Below are 25,801 nucleotides of genomic sequence, written 5' to 3' on the forward strand. Positions count from 1 at the left end.
GTCATTCCAGTTGGTACATGTCTATACTGCTGACTGAAATGTCTGATTCAAAGCTTACACCGGTATAGCTCGTATTACAAAAGAGTTAAGGACAGGGACACTATCCTGAGGTCGGACAGGAAGGCTGCAGCAGAGCTAATGTAATATTTCTAGGCTTCCTGGCTTCCAGCCTCATGTGCAGTCTGTTAAACCATATGTTGCACACACGAGGGGTGGAGGGGCGCAGAGGCATTTCTCTTTGAATTTGGCAATGACAACAAACCTTATTGCCAGAGACAGCCAACTCTACAAGCAAAGCATACTTGTGCATTCAGAAACCATAGCAAGTGGCCAATCGATAATGCATGTTACTTCTTTGCTTCTATCTAACACTTCTTAAAGTTTGGGGGTAAATCGACTGAAAGGTCAGTTATTACAAGCCTGGCAACCCCGGATCCATCCGTATGTGACGTCACACAGGCCAAGAAACGTGTGTTATTCTTGCCCTTGGGAAAATTGATAGGATTTAACTTTCAGTTTGGCTTGCCACACCAGTGGTGTAGTAATCTATATTTAGAGAGATATGTGAATATACTAGTCTGGAACATATAATTTTGCTGTGTTTCCAACTCCCACCAAATGAAGGTTGGTTTCTGAATGGCCGCCACAAGAAAAAGGACAAATTTGGATTTTATAAACCCCCGCTGTGGTAACTAGGTAGCTATAAAAGAATGAATCAACCCTTCTGTCACCAATTATAGCAGAGACACTTAAAACTGAGTGAAGCACATTAAATCTGAGAAGCATAATTGGGGGAGTGGGCAGAGGGGGAGAAGGAGAGCCCAGCTGTATCAAAGCTAATGCTAACGGTCCGTTTTGGGTCCTCAGCTGAACACACACACGCTTCTATGGTTTCACTGGGCCACTTTTCAGTCCAGCCACAAATGAAAGGGTGGTAGAAGTATTGCTACTAGAATGGAAATGGGAATTATCTATGGATGAAAGCTTACATCTGCCACAAGAACGAGTATGACAACTAAGGGCAGGCATGTGTTTTACCAAAAAAATAATAATCTTAAGTTCTTCATCCAAAATAAATGATGCCAGCATGCAGCATGGATTTCCATTATTTCTTTTTTATTGACAGACTCTGAGGGATTGGAGGGCGGGGTGGGGGGGAGAAGAACGGCTGAGAGAGAAAATGGAAGGGAGGGGACGGTGAAGAACACAACAGCATTAAGGTGCAAAAATATCATTTCTAATGTTGGGGTTTCTGAATGGGAAGATGCCAGCAACTTACATTTCTACCCCTCTAGTCTGAAACTGGGAAGTTTTAAAAATTGTGTGTTTCTGTATGGGTGTGTGTGTATGAGAACTGAAAAGAGTTGAACCCAGTTCTGGAACAGGCTTTTCATTGTGCAATGCACAAAAAGAAACCCTGGAGCCAACCCCTGTCCTACATCTATAAGAGTAAATGGGACTTTATGATCCAGAAGGTGAAACTGACTTAAGAACAGTTGCCTTTTCTTTAAATAGTCTCTGTGAAAACATTATGTTGCTTCACAAAAATCATTTTAAGCCAACATAGCCCACTATGGTAATAACTTAAGTTCTTCTTACACCTCAAGAACAGGGCTCAATACTGTCCCAAGTACTAGAATTAAAGCCAATGGAAAATAACACCGGAGATGTATTTGCCTCCTACGAAGAATAAGCTTTTTAAGTACAATGAGTCCAGAGTGAAATATAACTCCCTCTCCAAGCTAGGTAACAAAAGGGTCACAACCCAGTCAGATGCTATACCTCAGTGGGCTGTAAAATATTTTGATTAAAATCAAGACAAGGGGACCAGATGGTATCTATCCCATACAGACCATCCTGACCCTTTGCCCTTAACAAAACTCATTCCACCCCACAATCTCCAAGCAGCCAGGACTGCTGATACTTACGACTGACAGGCAAACGACATGCCAAAGATAGGAATGCAGCGAAAAATGCCCTCCCAGCGTGCATAACTGACCCGCTGCAGCCACTGCCCGTCAAAGAGGCCATGTTTGAAAGCAGAGAGCACGATCTGTAGCCAAGGAAAAGAAAAGAGAAGTTACAATCTAGGCAACAGAGACACCATGCCAACCCTGTGATTGACAATCCAGCTTGCATCAGCTTTATCAGCAACTGGGAAACAGCAAAGAGGCAGCGGAAGCTCCCAGGCAGAGATTTCACCAAGCCACATTTCCTGGGTCTGCATCCCCAGTGCACAAGATGTATGGGAAATGTGGGGTTTTGGGGTCCTGGATAAATTACAGCAATCTGCATCACAAGGAAGGGGTGGGTCAAGAATTGCTTATCCTCCAACTGAATGTTCTCAACTGGATGCTTGATAAAATATGCAAATCCCTTCACTGGCATTCAATCCCTTCCATTTCTAGCAATAAATCCTTTCAACATCTTTGTACATTTCCATATCCTAACCAACCACCCTTTTTCCATAAGGCTTTCTGTATTCTAGCTTTTCGAAATAATGAGCTCTCCCAACTTTAGCAGCCAACAGCCTCCCAAATACACTATGTGTTCTAAGCCCCCAGCACGAGTTTTTGCAATGAAGGAACTGTACTACACGCTACTCTTCCTCTAGATGCCTGCTGCCTCCTTCTCTCTCTTAAATCTGCTACTTCCAGCAAGGCTGTTATAGTATATGCCCTAATTTGAATGGCTGACTCCAAATGCAACTGTTATATAGAAGAAAATTATTTTTTATGTTGGTCTCTCTCTCTCTCTCTCTCTCCCTCCTTTCCTTTTCTTTCTTCCTTCCCTGGCCTCCCATCCCCATCTTAGAATAAGCTGCCTGGTGGGAGGAACCAATATTCTTTATTTGGGGGGGGATTATATAACTCTTTAATACCCAACTGAGCAACTGAGAAACACCTAAGTTTGTACATAACAAAAAAAAAAACGTGTTTTGTTATGAGCTTTGTTACAAGTCACCATTTTTTTATATGGCCTACTATTGAGGTAATCCGAGATCATTACATGGTGGGTGATGGTGGTGGTAATGGAAATCACAATATGTGTGTCATGGCACAAATAATTTGACTAACATACCTGCATAAGATGTCAGCCTGTAGTACAGAACTGTATCAGTTGGATGCCAATATCGTAATACCTGGGTCATTATTTTGATATCATTGTAGCTTGTTAGGGATGCCTGTCTTCTGCTTCTAAACTGTAGTTTAAGAAAACATGGCTCTATCTCCCATACCAGCTTGGCTGATATACCAGCTGCACAAGTATTTACACAGGGAACCATGAAGATGGCTATTATGTGGCTTAGGGAATGCCGGCCAAAGGTCCCCTCCTATCAGAGGGTATGGGGAGGGAGAGAGAGACCCAAAACTGGGCAAGTTCCCCTCCTGTGAACAGTGAGCCACCCTGAGAGCCTTCAGGAAATTTCTAAAGAAGCCCCTGAGTTTTAATTGATGAAAACAATTGGTGTAATATATGTATATGTATACTCATTTCATATAATCAAACACAACTTTGGTACAATTATAGTCTACTGCAAGAATGTCAAATTCAAGGCCCAGGGCCAAATCCGGCCCATGGGTCTCCACAGGCACTCCCGACACAAGTGACACCAAGCTGGCCATGCCCCCAGCCACGTCCCCTGGCCCATCTGAGGTCAAACACAACCCTGATGCGGCCCTCAATAAAACTGAGCTTGATACCCCTGGTTTACTGTATGTGTTTATTCTGAGGCTCAGCTGTCACTTTTTGCCCACCACTTAAGAATCTTTTAAGCCTTTTAAAGTCTAGTCTTTAAGCCTGAGGCCATTTAAAATGTTCATAAATAAATAAATGGCATCCCAAACAAAGATGAAAATGGCCAGAGAGACAAGATAAAACAAGGAATACCTAGGAACAACATTAGAGGTGAGAAGTTAAAAGAAACTGAGGAAAGAGTCCTACTGCAGGGGAATTTGTTAGCAGCCTCTCTGGCAAAACCTCAATGAGAAAGCTTTGAAGGAAGCATTTGATTAAACACTGTAGAACAGAAAGTGAAGGAAGCATTAAGGGGTTCCTCTGACAATCTGTGTGGCCTAAATTCCTATTATATACACTACTATAAAAATGCTGACTCGCTGGAAGATGAGGACATGGCAGAATCTCCCTGGAAAAATGTATAGCTTTGAGCAGCATATGGGAGTCACATTCCTGGGCCTGTGGTTTGCACAGAAGAGCAAACAGCATCCCGGTTACTGGTAGTGGTCTTCCCTTACTAAGTAGTGCCAATGATTAGGAAAGTTTTTCAAGCTAAACCCTAAAAGTATGTGTTGTTGCTAACAAGCAGACCAGGCCTCCTGTTAAAGGTCCTCGGAGAGCCCACCCACGTGAAAAGTTTGGGTATCCTGGAATTTAAATATGCATTGTGGTTTCCCTCAAAGGAATTGAAGAAAACAAAAGCTTCCCTTCATTAATACTGACCACAAACATAAACACTGTATAGAAAATCAGAGCCATTGCACTGAAGGACTGTATGGAAGCCATCATGTTTCTCTGGAGACTCAGCGGGAGCACAATGCAGAGAGAGATGAAAAAAAGCATGAGGATCCGGAATAAGCCGCTCACCTGAAAGATGAACAGGAGGAACTGTTACATCGGCCTTCTCCAATCAGAAACCATTCACATGTGTTGCACTTTGACTACCACACATCAAGAAAGGGAGTTACACAGGGAGCACTCTCAGGAAGAAAGCACATTCAAAATTAACATTCTAAGCCCATCCACTCTGCTGTAGACTGAGGTTAAGACTCACTCTGAAAACAAATAAAAGGAGGGATGGAAAAAACTGGAATGTCAAGAAAGCTGCTTCTCACAGAGCGTCTGTGATGAGACCACACAGACACTGGGTGCCACTGTTGCTCTATGAAGTACTTATCAAAACCATTTTACAGCAAAGGCTCGCTGCCTGCTTTAAATGGTAATCCAAACACAACATTATTTGAATATCTTTTATGTACTTCCAGCGAATAAAACAAAAACTAACTTTGCTGAAAAAAGGGAAATGATGGGAGTCTTGGAAATTCTGACCCAGAAAATTAACCAGCAGCTTTTTATATTTATTATAGCAGGAAGCTTGGAAATGTCTCAAAATATTTAATACCTAATTTGGCTTTGCTTATGATGCATTTTTTTAGCTGCTTAGGTCCTTAATCAGAGCTTAACTACATCAGGCCGGAGCAGATAAAAACCATGCCTGAATGCTACTGAATGTCCATTGTAGCTTTCCTGGCTTGTCTCTGCTCCTACGGGGACTTCTTTGGTTCCCTATTTATCCATTGGGAATTAAACTGCTCCTGCCTGGAAAAAGGCAAAGAAGCAGATATGCTATCAACACTGCACTTTCTTGACCTGGCTTGCCAGGTTAGTCACCATTGCGCTGTATATTCCTACTTGGCAGTTTGAGATTAACAAGTGAGCTGATAGATCCTAAGATATAAATCTACAAAACCCTATTCATTTACCCAATTTTGTCCCCAGAGTATTTGATACTACAAACTTTAGCATCTCAAACTGGAAGTTCCCTGTTGACTGCTTCAGTCTAATAGGTCCAGTTCTGCCTTGCCTTGTCTCACACCTACATCAAGTTAAAAATATAATAAATCTTAGGACAGGTGTGAGATGCTTCTATAATTGGGAAGGGTTGGTAGGTGAGAGCAGACACATAAATGTAACAGCTATATAAACTAAAAGCAGAGGCAATCTTGCTGATAAATTATGAGAAATATACAATAGAGTTAAGCAAATTTATGTTTTGCGGAAGCTACTTTATTTTTATTAAACAATTATAATACTGAAATTTAAAATCAGTTTTAAATACCATGTCTGGATAAACTCATTTCTGCTACAAATAAAAGCATCCTAAACTTCTGGGAATTCTTAATTCGCCAGCATAATTTAATGTGCAAGGGCTACTAGTCACATTAATACAGCCATTTTTAAACATTTGAAATCATTGCTAACATACTGTAAGTCAGTATGATTTACACACATGATCCTGGTCTATCTTCTCTCTCACCTTGATGAATAGGAAATACAACCTTTTGGGAAGGAAGAAAAGAAGGGAGGGAGGGAGGGAAGGAGGGAGGAAGGAGTGTGTGTGTGTGTGTGAGAGAGAGAGAGAGAGAGAGAGAGAGAGGGAGGGAGGGAGGGAGGGAGGGAGGGAGGGAGGGAGAACTTAGGAATGACTCTCCATCACCAAATACACTTAATTTGTCTTAAATCAGGTTTTTGTGGGGTAGGCTGCTCTGAAGTTTGTGTACTGGCTATTAATTTTGAAAATGGCAAGCTGCTTGCTGCAACACCATTCAGACAAGCTTTCAAATATGCTCTATGTTATCAATAATAGAGAATATTTGTAGCTCAGGGCTGGACTGTGGAGTCCCCGATACTCTCTGTATATATACTCTCTCTATATATATCTTCTTGCAGATATTTCATTACCCAACTAGGTAACATCTTCAGTGCTAGCAGTGAAATCAGGATTCCATGTGTCCTATGTTATCCTATGTATAGATATGAAAGAGGCACTGATCTAATTTGCTATTGATAAGGTCATTAAAAAAGCAACTTTACCTGGAGTCCAAGTGATCGAGCAAAGAAGTTTGATCCTAAGTCTCCAATAACAACATAGAAAGCTATGCAGGTCCCCAGCATCAGTCCAATCATACTGTAAAAACAAAATGGACTGGTCATTCTAGAAAAATGCGAAATAAAACTGTTATCATTTACCTGTGTGCTAAGTGCTGAATTCAAGTGGGAGCTATGTTCAGAAATTCTCTGAAGATAGCCATCTTGACTGCCAATGCCCTAGAATCATGACAACAGTCTTAATTTCATTCTCATGTGGCACATTTTAATGAGGTAGCCTAAATCTATTTCACTTCTCTGCAGATATGGGGATAGATTGTTACATCCATATAAAACAGAAAAAGTACCGATAAACATGTCTATGGAGATTCCCAGTCATCCAGGTCATAGTTGTCTCTAAGGTGCTTTTTCAAGAGGCAACTGGACTTTCTGGTTTTTCTTTGAAGACATTTTGCTTCTCATCCAAGAAGAGCTGAAGAAGCGTCTTGCATGACAAGCGAAACATCTTCAATGAAAAACCAGAAAGTCCAGTTGGCTCTTGAAAAAGCACCTTTGATACAGATAAACATTTTAAATGATTTCCCTAGCCACCAAAGTAATGCTATTTTTAATGCATGTTTGTTTTAACTTTCTATTTCTGTTTATACTTCTTTGGCTATATTATACACTTCCAGAGTAATAAGCAAATTGAGTATTCCTTCCTTCCTTCCTTCCTTCCTTTCCTTCCTTTCCTTCCTTCCTTCCTTCCTTCCTTCCTTCCTTCCTTCCTTCCTTCCTTCCTTCCTTCTTCATACAGACATCAAGATACATACAACTGTTTTTATGCAATGAAACTGTTTTATTCAATAGTTTCAGTCTGTCTATGAATCTGACACTATGGAGAGGGCCAAAAAGAAAACGTGAGGCATTTGCTGAATCAGACTTTAATAGAAGAGAGAATACCCAGCACCTGGTCAGCAAGGAGATTGCTGCATATCAGTTATGTATGCTTTTCCAGATAAAAGATGGAGGTTTTATTTTTGGGAGAAACATATTACTCATTATTTACTTTCAATTTCAATATTTATTTACTTTCAGTAAAGGATGTCTGTATGTGGGGGGGTGGGGTGTTCATGCACGTATGCATGCACGGGAGTGAGAAACATATTTAGAATAGTCTAGGGAACTCCATCGAGTACACAATCAGGAGTAGGGTGAAGGTCCAAGACAGAAGCCAATACTTGTTCAGTGAAGAGTGGAATAGGCCTCACAATTTGCAGGAAGTCAGACAGCAGTTTAATTAGGACATCATTCTGTGAGCTCATGTACCTTTCCCTGTCACAAAAGCAGGGATCACTTCCCCTCTCTTTTCTGACTGCATAGGACCCCAGTGGCAATTATAGCAATTGCTAACATGAGAGAGTAATGGCAATGAAGTCCTGAGAATATTTTTAGGCATCTCTCAAAACAATTCAAAGCTGAGTGATAAAGAAGGAAGCCAGGATCACATGGCCAGGCATCTCATGATAGATCACAGATTGAGAATCTCAATCATAAAAAGCAACCCCGTGATGCCATTCATATCAAACTATCCGCCAAGTCAATGCCTCTTCTTATTTTGAAAAGCATAATATATGGAAACGGTGTAAGTTCCTCTTTTAAAATTCAAGCTTGTTGTGAACCAATGTTAAGATCCTGTTAGGGACATTTCCCTTCACAAATGAAAAATTATCATTAGAAGAAGTAGGGGTCTTCAAATGATGGCAGGAGCATCATGCCATATTATTGTCAACAAACCCATTAATGTGGACCAGTGTTATTCGTGTTCTACAGAGATGGAAATAACCACAAACAAGATAAAAAGACACTAATGAATTATTCACAGCTCTCTCCTCCGACTGAAGTGGGACCACTCAACTGTTTTCCCCATGTGGAAAACCAGTTCACAACATGATTTATAGACTTGGATGGGCAGCAAAGATGTTTATGCATCCTGAGCTTTTCAAGTGGAATACCCTCTTCAGCATGAAAATACTGACTCTGAAAATACAACTCTTTAAGCCAATCATCTTAACCAAATTTGTGAGAAAAAGGTGGAAATAAAAGATTAAGAACATCTTCAACAAATATAGGGAACTGCCACAGGATTTCAAGGAAAAAACTGTGTATGTACTATATTGTCACGGTTGAAATAGCTAACTGGATACATAGAAGATGGAGGGTCTATGTATCCATAATGCAGACAATTCATTCCCAGGCGTAAATATCTTCTGCCAATCAGAACTACTGTACTGCAATGTTTTGTCTGAACCTTTAAGTATGCCCCTCTCTCAGCTTTCCTGGCAATTGAGCGCTGAGGGCTAGAGAATCTAAAGTCCTAGGAAGAGCTTTTAAAATTGGACTTGGGATTATACATTACATGTTCTCCCTAACATGCTTACCCCTAGCTGAATAAATATGCCAAGTTCAGAAAAGGAGAGATAAAGTAGAAAAAGAACATGAAACTATAGACAAAACATCAGAACATCAGGGGTAGAAACAGCTTGCATATTAAACAGTTAACAAAAATACTTGAAACTTGAACAGCAAAAAGGGACAAAAAATAAAATACCTGGTTTCCATAAGCATTTTACCAGATTTTCCATAGGCGTGGAAGGCTAGAAGGAAAGAAAAAGTGAGGAGGGGAAAATACATTATCACAATTGTTATTCAAGCATGTGTTCAAAACGTGGCATGTATAAAACGAATATCACTCACCAGAGGCAACTCAGAAGGCAGGGTTTGCTAGTTTGGTTCCATCCCACCACCACCACCACATTGGGGCTCTCCCCCCGCCCTCCCTTGACATACCATTCAGAAATCAGAAGCCACACGAAAACAAAATTTGGAAGAAAGATTCAAAACAGGTTCTTCTTCTCTCCTTCCCCTCCCCCCTCCCCAACCCAACAGCACTAAGTAGGACTTACACATGGTAACCATTAAAAGAAGAAAGGCAGCACTGAAAATATGCGAGCCTTAAGAGATTGTGTAGCTAAAAGTTACTGCAGTACAAAATTTCAGTGGGGTTCACGATTTTATTCCTTCCTGCCCCACTGCAGCTGAACCACTTTGTGCTGCTGAGGGGAGGACCAAGATGGGTGCCCAGAAAACTCAACAGCCTTGACCGTATCCATGATTCACCACCACACCAAAGGGATTTAACAGATAGATTTTTTTCCCCCTGTTTCATACACTGATCGCTGCTTGCCACACAAAACAATCAGCATCCTTGAAATCGCTGCTGCTCTGGAAAGCTCAGCTTGCATTTTCAAAAGCCATTTGACTATGAGAATAAGAGGAAAATTACCACCTCCAATTCTGAGAGAGAACCTTTTTAACTGGAACCATTACTAATGCCACATTCATGTGAAATGTTTACAGAGGGCAGCTGGCTTTCAACCTCACTTTGCAGAATGTATTTATTCTCTTGGGGAAATCTGTCTTGTTGGGTTTTATTTTATTTAAAAAAAAAAACCTAGTGCAGGAATGTTAACAGAAGAAGAATGAAGGCAAGAGAAAGCACCTCCCTCCACAACGTGAAGGCCAAGGATAAAATCTCCTTAGAAATCAATTTCTCAATTGAAAAAGAATCACTGGTTTTCAATTAAAACAAGTAAGAAAACAGAATACAACAAAGGCAGGGCCATTGATGAAAATGTCCTTGATGGTTCATCCTCAGTAAATCTGTGGGGAAGGGAGGACCGAAAAGTCATTCAAATTTATTTCAAAAGAGAATTTTGAGGCAAGCCCAGTTTAGCAGAGAGGGGCAAATTGGCTGGCCATCACAGATCTAAATGCTTGATTATACTTTCACTTTTCATCTGCTATCGTGCTCCAATTCTACAACTGAAGTCTCAGTGACTAACTTTCCAAGGAAAGTACTTGTAAATATCAGTTTCCTATGTTTTTGTTTGCTTTAAAAATGTTTGCGGACGTATACATTTAAGTACAAAGCAGACTTACTTCCTTGGCTCCAATATAGAATAGGCAGACAAAAATTAGTCCCAAGAGCAAACTTGTAAGTGAAGCCTTAAGATAAATTTTAATGATTTGTTTCCACAGATTATTGGGGGTGGGGGCTCATATTGCAAACGTTTTAGATTCTTTCTTTCTCTGGCCTTATAAAAGTCTAAATATACAATCTAGAAGGGATTAGCAACTTTGTTGATCTGAGAATCTTATCTTCACATGCTTTCATGGAAGAAAGTAAAAAGAGCCAAAATAACCAAATGCTGGCAGGGAAAGACGTTTGCCCAAATTCTGTCTCCCTGTCTGTCTCCAAAAAGGACAAAAAAAATCTGAGAGAGAGAGAGAGAGGGAGGGAGGGAGGGAAGGTGAGTCTCATTCGTTTAATATTCAATGTAGAGAAGCTTTAGAAAGGCGTTTAGGAAATTTGGAGAGTAATACTAACAGTTTTGAGTAAGTCACATACTCAGAGATAGTTCATACATTATCTGCTTATGGAAATTGTTGCTTGCATGGGTGGTCAATTTGCATGCTCAGTATAACTTCATGGGAGGTCTTTCCAGAAGATCACAGTAGCTACTTGAGTTAAATGGGTGTGCTGGAAATGAAAAATCTGGGTTTTATTCTTCATGGAAGTAGCCACTGGGATTGTCTATAAGAATGTTCTCTGGCATTCTATTGTTCACATGAAGAAAAAAAGACGATGCTCGTGAGTAGTTATTTAAAAATGTAAGCCAGACCATATAGCCTCCCACTGATGTTTAGGAATAAATGCCTGCTTTTGTCATTAGAAAAGGAAGGACCTACTTGACCAAATCCTTAGAAATAAACCCAGCTGTACATACAAGTTAATAAGCCAAATTCATTCATCTGTGTGTGTTCAAGATCATCATCATTTCGGATTTTCATTGGGCATGTTGTCAGCGTCAGAAGAAAACCGATTGACTAAGAAATAGCCATGAGAAATAGCAACCTTTCAGAAGAGAATTTGGAGTTTTTGAAGTAAAGTCAGGTGAAAAATGCTTAACTGGAAAAGTGGTGGATAGAATGAACAGAAGGATTCTGTCAGAAACTGGAAGTAACTAAGGGGAGTAATATTCTAGGTCAGAGTTGGGGAACTATGACCCTTTTATGACTTGTGGACTTCAACTCCCAGAATTCCTGAGCCAGCTCATAATTTTGGGAGTTGAAATCCACAAGTCATAAAATCTCCACAATAAAAAATTATAATTAAAATCTCCATAACATCTCCTGTTCTAGGATGTCAAGTTATTCCTACTGGTTAGCACCTAGCAAGTGATCATTACAATCAAGATACCACACTAGGGATGATTTCCTTTAGATCCCGGGTGTCAAACTCGCCATGTCATGTTGCCATCATGTGACATTTTTCCCATTCACAGAGCTGGGGTGGGCGTAGCCTACACATGGCGTATCTGGGCCCATGGGCAGTCAGTTTGACACCTGGGCTAACCAGTCTCAGATCTGCTGGGCTTTCGCTTGGACTATTCCTAACCACTGTAACCATAATGGCACATTCTGGCTATCAGTGGTTGGCAAGAACTATAGTCTTAAAATGTGTCAAGTTGGAAGAGGTTGCCCTCTATTTTATACAGCTGTGGACACAACTTTTTTTTGCATTTATATCACACACCTTTCCTCTGAAAGTTCAAGGTAGGATATATAAGGATCTCCCTCATTATATCTCCATAGCAACAATCTTGTATGGTACATTAGGCTGAAAAAAGGGAGACTGATCCAAAATATCCAAAGAAACTTCCTAACCAGGTGAAGATGGCTTTCAACCAAGTTCACACACAAAATGTAAGTTTATCAGATATACTGGAGAGGAAAATATTAAGCTTTCCTCTCATATATTAAATATGTATATCTATCCCAAGTGTAACTTCATGGCCTCATACTTCTTTATTGCTTTTTAACCATTTCAGTCATACTGAATTCTATAGTCATGGTTAATATTGATTCCAGGTAAATAACAGTTTTAATTTTTTAACTGCTTAAACTGCTAGTTAGCTGTTCACCAAGTTAAATATATAAATAAAAGTAAATAAAATACTTTCCAAATCTCCAAACATCTATTTATAAGGTATAATCTAAAACATTTTCAAAGTAAAATATATTCATTATAGTCTTCACAAATGAGCCGAAATTTCCATTGCCTAAGCAAGACAGGTGTTAAGTGAGTTTCCTTCTACGAACTTCCCTGCCTCAGCTGTTAAGTGAATCATTGCGGTTGTTAAGGTAGTAATGGTTGTTAAGTGAATCTGGCTTCCCCATTGACTATGCTTATCAGAAGGTTGCAAAGTGGGATCTCATGATCTCGGGACACTGCAAATATCATAATGACATGCAAATTGCCAAGCATCCAAATTTTGATCATGTAACCATGGCGGATGCTACGATTGTGTGAAAAATAGTCATGTCACTTTTTTCAATGCTGTTATAACTTTAAACAATCACTAAATGAATGGTTGTAAGCTGAGGACTAGCTGTATCACTATGTATGTGTTAGATATTATAAACATTTAAACCTTGCCTGTTTTACTTCATGTAACTTAAGGCAGTGTACCCAAAGCAGCCCCCCTTATCTTTTTCCACTGAGGTACTAACCCAGGGGTATCAAACTCACATCGTCATGGTGGTGTCACGTGATGTATCGGGGCTTTCCCTGACCCCCTTTGCTAAACCAGGTGTGTGAGTGGTCAGCACATGATGCAACCGGCTCATGGGCCAGGAGTTTGACAGCCCTGTGCTAACCAATCTCAGATCTGTTTAAATTCAAGCCAAGTAGCCAAAATCAGAAAAGTATAAAGCAAGCTCCAAATCTGGTTTTCAATAAAATGACTTCACCCTTTTAACTTTGTTCAAGACAGCCAGATACCAGCTTTGCTGTATCATTAATAAGAGCAACTAGTATGGTAGCACAGCTAGCCCCATTTCTTGAAATGGACTTGTCTTTGAACTTGGCAGTGTGTGAGGAATTGTTAAACAAATGGTGTTCTCTATCTTCAGAATACTGATGGTGTACGGGGTTATTTCTGTATCTGCAAGAACAGTTCTAGAGTATCAATCAAATCTTTGTTATGCTCACAGACCAGCATGACTTTAGAGTGAGGACATCCTGGTGTTCACATATACAGGAGAACCTGGAGTCACAAAGATAAATTGAGGTTGGACACTTTGGGTCTTACTTCCACATCTATGCCTAGAAAATACACAGGCCATGTTAAAGGATAAGTTATTTTAAATTATCCTTTCATAGCTCCACAATGGTTTAAAAATAAATATAAAATACACTGTTCTTAGTTTCTAACAGACAAACACTACTGATTGGTTGGACTCATAACAACTGTTCCTTCACCCTTCAACCCCCTTCCAAATAATGTTTAGAGGTGTTTTGTTTATTCCTATTGTTTCTTGGCTGCTTTGGCTCTTGTAGCCAAAGCTTTGAATGTTCTTCCGGAAGACGTAGCTTAAATTAAGTTAATTTGTAAACTATTCATGCATCCTTCAAAGCTGCCAAAGCCTCCCACAGAATCAGCTTAGGTTCTGCCAGGATCGCTTGCAGCTGGACCGGTGTAGAAGAAAGGCAATGACAAAGGCTGCTGTGTGTAGTTGCTCAACCTTGATGCATCAGGATGACTCTAGCAGTAAAGCCTTCCCTTGGGCTAAGGATGCTTTTTTCCCAGGCATTCTCTCCCACTTTGGCTGATGGCATCTCTCCCAGGGCAAAGGCAGGCAAAAAAAAAAAAGGAGGGGTGGGGGGAGAGAAGCTATTTCTTTCCGCACCAATGTTTATGTGCCAGAAAGTTTGGAAGCATTTACTGACCCTTCTGTGTTTCTAAGCTGCTTAGTTTTAGAAAGTGAAGGGAACCTCTTATTCCTGGCAGACAATCCAAGGTAAACAGGACTTAATGTATTCAGTCAAAAGGGGAAGCGTATAAAGACTTATTGTGACACAGAAGGGGAAATCAATGATTATGGGCATCTGGTGTTAAGGAGGAAGAGCTACATTTGATCCCTCTCTTCCTCTCCCTCTAGAGAAAAGAGTTATAATTAAGCATATATTTTGCCGTTAAGGTTTAACCTTCAAGACCACAAGTCTTGTTGGGTTGTTTTTTTCCCCTTGCTGCCAATGGACATATTTTGCAATGCTTACACTGTGCAGCTAAATGAGGTAGCCTCGGGCAACGGAGGAACTGGGGGTAGCCGTCTTTCAGCAGTCACTAAGGAGACTGCACACCGCTTTAAATCCTCTTTTCAGCAGCGAAACCAGCCAATTCCCTACTCTGACTCCCCAAGAGGCACCTCAGGAAGCACATGATGGGTTTACAGCTGTGAGAGGGCAGAAAACAGCATATCCTGTCATGAGAATCTTTCACCTCTGCCACCCCCAGGGACAAGCTCCACCTCTGCAATGAGCAAACTTTAAATGGGTAAAGGCATTCACCCTTTTGGAGCAGCTGCCTAAAAGAAAGTTCGAGAGAGAATATCCCACCCCTGCTCATGACTTGTTTTCCAGCAAAGAGAATGCATACCGAGCAGAAATGTTTGAATCCTCAAGGCCTGGCCACAGATCTGCTCTGCTCTGCTGTTCCACCCACTCACCCACCCCTCAATCTTTGGGAATCAGAGGAGAGGTCAAAAATAGATGGTGATCCTGGTGCCAAGACACAACAGCGAACGAAGAGGAAAAGGACCGCTGGTCCTGGCCAAAAAACCACACATGAATCTTGCAGATGTTTCAGTGTTCTTGGCTGCTTGAAACTTGGAACACTGTTTCCCTTAACCTTAAGCTGCCATAAGCACACACTCCAAGAAGACCATACCAGGGTCTCTACTGGTAGAACCCAACATCCTCAACTACACGCTGGGCAGGGGAAGTGAGTGGGTTTGAGCAGAGACCCACACCATATAGCAGAAAACCTCTGTTGGGACCCTTCCCTTCTTTTTAATCCATTGAATTGAAGCATTCTACATCATCTCTGAAGAATTAAATCTGTACTTTAGGAACGTTTGCTATATAAAGGAGAAGATAAATATTTGGTGGCGTAAGGAAAGGACACATTTTATATGCTGGGAATAATTCAGCCATGCCAAGAGGAAGTTGTAAATTAGGAAATGGGAAGAAAAGACTGGGATGAAACCACCCTCGAGTTGAACATGCTCACCTAGTCCAGGATAGGTCCTGCGTTTGCTGAGATTGGCTGATTTCACTAGGAACATACAGGATTGATGAGTCATCCAGGAGCAGAAAATAAGCAGCAGGGCTCCCAGAAAGATGCCACACTACAAAATATGAAGGGGAAATTGTATAAAATACTAGACAAATAATCATCATCCCCTCCCCCCAAAACAGTTTTTCTTTTATGTATTCTTACTGCCATTCCATGTTACCCAGAGGCTGCCAGGTTTTTATTTGCAAGCACATGCTGGCTGTGTTAGAGGAGATTCCCTTACTTCTGAGCAACAACCAGCCAAAATGTGGCATATGAACTCTTTCTTTCTTTCCTTTCTTCTTTCTCTCTCTCTTTTCTTTCCTTTCTTTCCCCTCTCCCTCTCTTTTTCACACACACACACATTTACGGCAAAGACAGAGAGCAGCCACCTATTTGCTAAATGGTTCAGTTGCAATAGCTCCTTGCTTGGAAAGAGAAGCCAAAGCAATTTATGGAAGAGAAAAACCTTCCTGCCCTGCTGATGTGACAGGTTTTGGGTCTATTCCAGAACAGTGATCTGTCTTTAGCTACTACCAGATTCATGTTAAACAAGTTAGCATGCTGTTGATCCAGGGGTTTAAACTCCTCTGCACAAGTAAAACTGGCTGTTCTATCCACTTACAGCATAAACATAAATTACCCTGTTAGCTACCTGTCCTGAAAGCATTGTGCCGGTTTGCTCTCTGGCCACATTTGCAGAGGAAGTGGAAGGAGTTTGGGGGAAAGAGGGGGAGAGAACCTGAATGGCTGAACATTTATGAAAACAATGCATGACGCTGGACAGGAACAAGTGGTGCTACATTTTAATCACAGCTGCTATTTGTTCTGCTTTAATCAAAGGAGTTGCAGCTTTTGAAGCTTCTGGCAACTGTACGCATAACAAACCAATGACCTATTCTAAGGACCCCTTAAATCCAAAGAGCTGTAAAAGCCTTTTTCTTCAAGGGAAGGTTTATTGACATCAGTTAGTAGCTCTGGTATTGAAACAACCAGTCTTCTGAATGTTCCTTAAAGAAACCGCCACGGCACATTTCCCCCCCCCACCCACCAAAATGAAGATTATCTCAGCCATTTCCAGATATAGCAAAATAGGACCTGCTCATAGAAAGACTACATTCATGCAATCTTACTGGGCAGAAGTTGTAAAGAAATTAGCATTCTACTACCCTGATCTTCCACCACGCCATTCACGCAGGCAAAGACCACACCATCTATTATCAGCATCTGGTAACAAGTGTTGCCATGCATTAGGAAAGCATCTGTGACCAGATGTTCATGTGCATAACCACATATCATTGGTGGTAAGCATTTTTATAACCACAAGCACTTAATTACTAACAGCAGTCCACCTCCTGTTAAGTCCAACACAGGAAAATCAACTATGCCCATGAATGTCCCATGCACTAGATGGGCTCCTTGTTTAATTATCAGTGGGGACACTGATCTCCATGGCCTAAAACAGAGGCATAGGGGCTCTTTGCTGCAGAAGCAATATCAGAATTATAAGCAGACAGACAGATGAAGAAGAGTAAGTGACGCCAAATAAGGCAGTGCCATGCAGGTATAAACCCCCTCCACAACCTTACACAATAACTCTTTCAACATCCCCATACACTTTTTTCTAGGATTATCTAATTTTCGTGTTTACATTTGTAGTTGCAGAACAAGCCCTGTTAAAAGTAACCCCATTCCCTGAAATTAGATGTAAGATTGCACTGCCATTGTTTTTATACTGCAAGAACTTCTTAAGAAAAGGCAACAACAAAAATTGAATGGGATACATGTATCAAAGGTATACATCCTGGAGCATTCAGATATCTCTGAAAATCCTCATCTCCATTCCCTATAAAGAATGCATAAAATCAATGGATGCTTGAAGGATAGGTATCTTACAAGGAAACATGGTCTAAACTAACACTTGTTGCAGGATATAATCCATATTCAACAAACAGCTAACTGCAAACAGCAGACATCAAGGATGATAAGTAGGTAGGAACCAGGATATGTTTGTTGCCGTGAGTCTTTTGTAAAAATAAAGGAAGGATACAAACAAATAAATAAATATACCTAAATTAACCCAAAGTTAAAGCTGACAATAGCAGGCCTTTTAATGTATGAATTTGATCAAAGAACTATGTTCATTTTTGACTAATCATCTCTTCCATCAAGAGATACCTTGATGTAGATCTACATGTGAGAAATATAATCACATCATGGTGCCATCTGTTAACAGACCTACTTAAATGAATAAAGTGTTTTGCTTTGCTTCATTTTAATGCCATCTGTTGGGAAAAAGATGGAACTAACCAACAGCTAACATCTGATTGGTTGAAATCTTCTGATAATAACAATTTTAACTGTTTGCAACAATTGTTTTCCAATCTTTTAATGATTTTTTTTTTTTAAAAAAAGCAATGTCAGGCTATCTATTTTCTTAGCAATTTTTTAAAATTGCAGTTAATTTCTTACTTTCTTGAAGCCTGTGTTGTGGGACTACATATTTATCAGGACTGAAAACAATAAAGATATTTGTGGCATGAAATTTTTATAAATCACCATTATACACAAGGAATATTAACCTGAATTAAAGTGATAACTTCAGAATGAGGTGTATGGGTCAATCATATACATACATGATTAGATGATAGAAGGAAATAGTAATGTCAGAATAATATAAAATACAAGAGCTGCACATAGAGTAAATAACTTATTTAAATTAAAGTTCACAAATTGTTGCTGTGGTCTGACATAAACATTCTTGCATTGCTGATACAAGTGACAAGGGCATTCTTTTCTCTCTGTTCAGTCTTTGTGTAATAAACACAAATCATATACCAGCCCTTGGGTGAGCCTGAAAAAACTAAGCAGACTTGGTCAGTAACTAAGACTAGACTGGGAAGTCAAACAAGATACCAGAAGAAGAGAATGGCAAACCTTCATTAATGTTGCCAAGATAACAACATGGATCTACATTTCAGAACAAGCTGACTTTTTGTAGGAATTAAATGGATAGTAGTTATCTATATTGTAGTAATTATTAACAAGCTAAGTAGTAGCATCTAGCTGACCCTGGCTGTTTTTGAAAAGTAAAGCAAGGCTGGATCTAATCTATACATGTACATTTGTTTTTGTTTTTCTTGCCTGAGTGTAAAACCTTAATGTTTTCTACATTGAATTTCATTTTGTTAGATAGGATCCAGTATTCAAGTCTGTAGAGTTCCATCTCGATCTTGAGCCTATTTTCTGGGGTATTGGCTATTCCTGCCAGTTTAGTGTCGTCTGCAAGTTTGATTATTTCCCCTTCTATTCCCTCATCTAAATCGTTTATCAAAATGTTGAAGAGTACTAGGCCTAAATGGCAACTTTGGGGTACCCCACTGCTTACTTCCTTTCATGTAGATGTAGTTCCATTGAAGACTATACATTGGGTGCAATTTGTCAGCTATATCAACAAATATACAGTGAGCTATTCTGAGTTTTCCTATTATCTTCATTTATATGATATGTAATGTAATGCACAATATGTTGAGAAACCTTGCATTTCAAAGTGTGTCAGAGTTGGGAATTCCAGATGACATGCTATGGAATAGTAATTGAAGAATGCAGCACTGATATAAACTATTGACCTCATGTCCTATTTACAGACTATTCGTTGGCATTTGGATAGCACAATGGAAAGTAGTATTCTGGGCTAAATGAATCTTTTATAGAAGCCACTATAACCTTTTGTAAGTTTACCTCCTAAGAGAGCAATGATAAAATGACACCCTTGAAATGTATTGGGTAACAGCTTCTAATGTCTCGAACATTATATCTAATGGTTACAATGGCTGGGAATTTCAGGAAGCTGCATATTCATTTATTATAATATGCATGCCACTTATTCATTGGACAGGCAATTTCACTTCTGTGTATGTCAGTGTTTCTCAACCTTCGCCACTTTCAGATATGTGGACTTCAACTCCAAGAATTTTCCAGCCAGCCATGTTGGTGTTCGTGATGCACACATATTAAGCAAAAAAAGGATTATACATTTTTTCTTAATTACTGAAAAAAACATATTCCAGGGCTCTTTATTCTGTAAAGCCACGTAATGCAAACTTTATACTTTGTGTGTACCTTCAAGTCAATCCTGACATCTTCCTGGAAACATCCCTGCAGTTTTCTTGGCAAGATTTCAGAAAGGATTTGCTACTGCCTTCTTCCTAGGGCTAGTGAGGGAGTGAGCGGCCCAAAGTCACCCAGCTGGCTTTAGGCCTAAAGTGGGACTAGGCACTAGGGTAAGATGGGACTACAATTCAGCCTCCTTGTTTCAAGCCTGATGCCAACCACTATACCAAAATGGCTCATAAGGAATGTATCTGGAGCTTAGACACACATATAATTTCTTAATATGAAACAACCTGGGGTATATGTTTCTAAAATCTACTTTACATTGGATTCCACAATCTGAAAATCTCTCAACATCCATGGCAATGGTGAGGGGGGAAGGAAAAACAGAAAAAAAGAAACAAGATTTATATGACTAACCTTATATAGATATAAGGTTATTTTAATGATGAACAGAAATAGTTTGTCATTTTTCAATTTATAAAACAAAAGTTTAATCCCAAATTCTATATTTTTGTGCCTATCAGACAAGTCACACAGATGAACAGGTGTCTAAGCACCACGTTATAACAAACATGACCAGACAATATAAGAGAGAGAAAGCATTAAAGAAATAATGAACGTTGGAATTCATGTATCAAGAGAACTCTTACTTTTATATGCTATCCTCTTTTATATCAATAATGCAGGACAGATGTTCTAAGAACAGACAATATAACTCAATTTAAAAAGAATACGAAATAAGAATAAAAAGTTGAAACATAAACCTTGAGAAATATAACAAGCAAGCCATGCTACTGCTCCTAAGGTGAACCTATACATTTATATAATAACCATTAATGCAAGATAATACTAAGCAGTTTGGAAGTGGCTTAAAATATTTTTTTCCAAAAAAACGTAAGAATTAATCCCTGACCAAGAGAAAAGGAAGTACAGGGTTATCAGTTTCAATATACAAAATTGGTACCATGCAAATATGCAGAACATCTGACGCACACATGGAGAAATATATGTCCCTCTGACTTAGTGCTGATACCAGGCAACTACCTGGTTTAGTCCCTGCAGTTTTCTTGGCAAGAATTTCTGAAGCGTTTTGACATTGCTTCTTTCCTAGGACTGAGAGGTAAAGACTGGCCCAGGGTCAGCCAGCTGGCTTTGTGCCTCAGCGGGAAACCTAGCCTGGTGCCTCAACCACTATATACCAAACTGGCTCTTTAGAATAGATAATTACGGGATACGTTTAAAAGTGAAGGCAAGTAATAAAAGGGCATAAAGCTTAGCATAAAAGAAAAAAAGGGCAAAAGGTGACCGTAAGGATCAGTTTTAAAGGGGCAATCCCATCTTTAAACTGACAGCAAAATTAATACTCATTAAAATGAGTAGTTTTAATTCTCTTCCCCGGGGCTTGCCAGGGTCCATCCACTAAATGAATACACTAGGAGCAACTTTTCCAACACAAAGATGCTCAGGAAAGGAAAGAAGGGCAATTACGGAAAGGCCCACCTTGCCACGCAGACCGACTCGAGGGGAGCCCCGGACACGCCGGAGGTCCCGTCATTCCCGCCGTTAAACGCTTAAACCAGGGAAGGGATGGCCGCGCAAAAATCAGACTGACCTGTCGGAAACAGAAGGGCATCGTCAGCACGCTAACCCCGACGATGCTGTTCACAATGTTCATGATCAGGCCCCAGTTGGAACCCGAAGGCGCCGAGGAAGCCATCGCCGAGGGGGGTGGGGGAGAAAGGACGCGGGGGAGAGCGGGCAGGTGAAACAGGGGAAGGGAGCCTGGGAAGAGGGAGGGCCAAACTACGGCGGGGGGGAAGGGTCAGCACGCCGTTTCGAACACCAGCCTCCCACCAAAACAAACTCTTCTCCTGCAAGCCGGCTCCAACCGCACACGTCGCACGCACTTCCTCATTCCCTTGCTCTGTTGGCGCTTCCGGGATGCGAAACCATCGAGGGGGCTTTGCCTAGAGCGGCACGACTGCAACGAGCGTTGGATTTGCCCCCGGAGGACAAATCCAAGCCTAGAGGGAAGCGGGAAGTGGGTGGGGAGGAGCGAAGTTGCCATAGCAACTCCTCTTAACGCCGGCGCTCGCCGCCTACTAGGCCGCGGTGGGGTGGAGGGGCCGCTTTCCTTTGATGCTGCTGGTGGTCGGGAAAACGGGTTTTACTCCGAGTGGATCGCTGGGGAAGACCAAGGCGAAGGCTAAGAGTTCCACGTAGGTGGAGCAACGCGAGGCTACGAGGGCCTTACTCGCCCACCAGGAACTCCTCTCGAATTTGGTTTGAATAATGGCGCCTACTCTCGAGAGAATGAGGCACGGTGAATTTCTACATAATGCTATGGGAGATGAATGCGGGAGGATCCGTCTGCTCACAGAGAAGCAGCAAAGGGCGCGCCCAACAACCAATAAAGGCTTGAACTGACAGATTAACAGAGTTGGAAGGGACCTTATAGGTCATCTAGTCCAGGGGTCGCCAACCTTTTGGACCTCAGGAACCACCAAACTCATAATTTTAGATCCCAAGGACCACTAACCGGTTGTGTGGGCGTGGCCTAATTTGTGGGCGTGGCTTGGTGGTCATGTGACTGGCTGGGCATGGCTTGTATGTAAATATAAATATTTATATAAATATTGTTTTTTTATAAAAAAAAACAATTTTTTTTATCCAAAATCAGGCAAAGCAGATTGAGTTGCTCACAGAATCACAGATTCATTCAGAGATCTATCTATCTGCCATTGGCTAGCTCAGTCTGTCACATAAAATTTGCTTGCAAGCAAACTCACAAAATTAACTCACAACACACCATGCATGTAAATATTGAATTTTTTATTTAAAAAATAGCAACTTTTACCCAAAAGCAGGCAGATTGAGTTGCTCACAGAATCATTCAGTGATCTATCTATCTGCCATAGGCTAGCTCAGTCTCTCAAATTTGCTTGCTGTGAGTCTGCACTGAATTTGCTTGCAAGCAAACCTTCAGTCCTAAGGGAGGTTTCTTGCCAGAGTTGTTAAGTGAATCATTGCAGTTGTTAAGTTAGTAACACAGTTGTTAAGTGCATCTGGCTTCCCCATTGATTTTGCTTGTCAGAAGATTGCAAAAGGTGATCCCATGACTCCAGGATACTGCAACCATTATAAATATGAACCAGTTGCCAAGTTTTCTGAATTTTTGATCATGTGACCATGGGGAATGCTACAACAATCGCAAATGTGAAAAAAAGGCCAGAAGTCACTTTTTCCCCATCTCCATTCTTAGAATAACATGAGCCAGGGTAGGCTGAAAGAAGAGTGACTGGCACAACATTGCACAGCAAATATCCACGTAGATATTTGAATTGGATTTTGCTGTTTCACTTTGTCATGGTAACTAGTACACCACAGGGGCTCTCACTGTACAACTCTGAATATCCATGATGTCCGTAGTTTGACCTTTTAGTGGAACATCACAGGAATGCTATTATGGCAGGTTTGTGATCATTTTCTGGAGCAAAAAAAAGATAACTATGACATACAGGTCACATTTTGGGCGCTTGGCAACAGGCCCACCTTTATGGTCATTTGCAGTGCCTCCCAGTCACATGAATGCAATTTACCATGTTTTCTGATATAAACCAGAGTGTTCTGATTATTGAGGCTTATTGAGACACTAACAAACACACATTAGTCCCAAAATCCTTTTTTCTTTATTTCAATGGCTTTGAATTTTAATCATTCACAGTCCAGTAATGAGTCTCAAACAGTTTGTAAATAGTCCCATGGAAGTCTGCCAAAGTCCTTCAGGATAAGTCTGATAAGCACACACCTTTCTCTTTTTTGAAATGCTGCCAACGACTAAATTTCCAATTAGTTATACAAGGTCAACCAGAGCACAAATTCAACACAGAGCTTCAGGTTTCAAACCAACCAGTACGAATAAAGTTGCTTCCTGCAAAGGTTCCTGTCCCTTTGCTCTTCCTTTATGTTTTATGGGAGAGCCTTACTCCCGAGTTTCCCCTTTTGTCTTAGCTGTTGTTGCCTTCTGGCAGCTCTGCACACACACACACACACACACACACACACACACTGGGAACAGGCTCCCCTTGTTCCTCTGCCTCGCTGCTGTCAGATTCTGGAGGCTCCAGAGTAAGCACATAACTCCCAGGTGGCCCTGGGCCCATCTCTGTATCGGATGCAGGACCCTCATCTGAGTCCCCCCCCCAGATGCCCGGACTGGCCCATGTTCCTCCCTACTGTCCAACTTTGCTGCTGTCTCCACAGGCTGCTGGCGGACCACAACACAGAGTTTGTTTCCAGCCTCTTGCAAAATACCTCCATTGGGTACAATGGGTTCACTTAAGAGCTGTGGAATTTACCTAATGACTGTTGCAAAAAAAAGGTTATAAAATTGGTGTGGTCATGTGATCGACTGGCACAACTTACAACCTAAGAATCCCCCTTTCAAAGTTCAATTATAGTTGTAACTCTAGGATTACCTATTGCACATGACAAGAGATATAGGCAGGAAGTACTAAAGTATACCTAAGAAGGAAGAAGGCTGTGTTTGGCTGTAGGAATTATGATCACCTGATCATCAACTGGTGCAATAGATGTATATAGCACAAATACTTTTTTCTATCCAAACTCACTTATTAAGGTTTACTAGATGGACTTTTGAGAAGCATACAAAATTGGACAAAGATCCTTTAAGAAATTGAAAGGACAATGGAGCATGTGTGGATTACTCTAGGGATCTGAGCTCAAGGTTGTGGAATTAATTAGTAGTGAGGAGAGAGGGGAATTAATACATGCCCACAAACATTGAGTTAGCCCCAAAGCTGTTTACATGACTATGGCAAACTTTCACATTTGGAGAAATCTTTCATCCCTGAAGCTCCCCAATTCCTATTGCACAGTATGCAGGAATCTATGGACTAATTAAGTTTATACAATCATCAATCAGATAGAAACACTTTTATTGCAGTGTGCCACTTCAGGTGGCAGGTGGGAGGTTGCATACATGAATGCTCACTTATGGGGGGGTTGAACTCCCCACAGGGAGATCCTGCATTTAGCAAACAAGCAATCAGGGAGAAAGCTAGATTGAACTCTTCTCTATGATATGCCTATTTACCTACTCACCAGTGATAATTCACGCTAAGTGATATATTTTGCTATATAAATGCATGCCATAGAGCAAAACTCATTTTCATTTGACTTGTATAGAATAACTTCCAGAAAGATTACATCCTGTGCAGATTAATTTGAAGAAGGGCTATTATATTTAGCTACTAAGATATTCCAGGATAACTCGTATCAGATAGAGATGGTCTTATTTCCTGGGCAACTATTTCTACCAATAGATATTGCATTACGTTGCAACATGTCATAAGTTTTAAAGTCATAAGAACCTGATGCATACCACAAGAGTAAGCACGATCCAATAACTGAATCCTGGAACAGCAGGTGGGAAAATTTATAACTAAGACCAAATCTTCCTGCTATTTCTAAACAAAAAACAGCAATCATTTATGCTGCGTTATTATTCCATGAATTGCATAGATAAGTAATGTAATGCAGGCTTCTTACAAACTGAAATCATTTCCTCTTTTGCTTTCAAAATTACCTGTGAAGATAAAGGTTTAAAGAGAAAGACAAATACAAATACCTGTAACACTAAATTATTTTCCAGTCTTGAAAAAAAAAACTTATACAATTTCACCAAGAGTTAATCCTTTTTTGAATCCTGCAATTAACAATTTCACCTTGCTATCCAGGCCAGATGCTTTTCCATCACCATTATACTGTATATGTGTATTTGTTTCTTCATCTGTTTTATTGGTAGTTTAACTAAT

At 40.5% G+C, this 25,801-nt stretch overlaps 1 protein-coding gene across 10 annotated transcripts in view; it reads right to left on the reverse strand.

Moving 5' to 3' along the window:
* SLC38A10 (solute carrier family 38 member 10) overlaps positions 1-21,890 on the reverse strand; it is an 80,715-nt gene extending 58,825 nt beyond the window's left edge. For 2 of the 10 annotated variants that reach the window (XM_087955996.1, XM_087955995.1), the window contains exons 1-8: positions 21,819-21,890; positions 21,465-21,576; positions 15,804-15,921; positions 11,095-11,209; positions 9,218-9,263; positions 6,613-6,706; positions 4,462-4,605; positions 1,929-2,053 (exon numbers count right to left, since the gene is read on the reverse strand). In XM_087955996.1, coding sequence (XP_087812122.1) covers positions 1,929-2,053; positions 4,462-4,605; positions 6,613-6,706; positions 9,218-9,234 — 380 coding nt within the window. In that variant the 5' untranslated portion in view covers positions 9,235-9,263; positions 11,095-11,209; positions 15,804-15,921; positions 21,465-21,576; positions 21,819-21,890. Of the gene's footprint in view, positions 1-1,928; positions 2,054-4,461; positions 4,794-6,612; positions 6,707-9,217; positions 9,264-11,094; positions 11,210-15,803; positions 15,922-21,464 lie in introns of all 10 variants that reach the window. The other 8 variants (XM_026675758.2, XM_026675756.2, XM_087955992.1 and 5 more) reach the window with 7 other exon arrangements.
* Between the last annotated feature and the right edge of the window lie 3,911 nt (positions 21,891-25,801).

Source organism: Notechis scutatus, chromosome 2 (assembly GCF_049901735.1).
Source record: "Notechis scutatus isolate UNSWTSFEM ecotype Mainland chromosome 2, rNotScu1.2, whole genome shotgun sequence".
NCBI lineage: Eukaryota > Metazoa > Chordata > Lepidosauria > Squamata > Elapidae > Notechis > Notechis scutatus.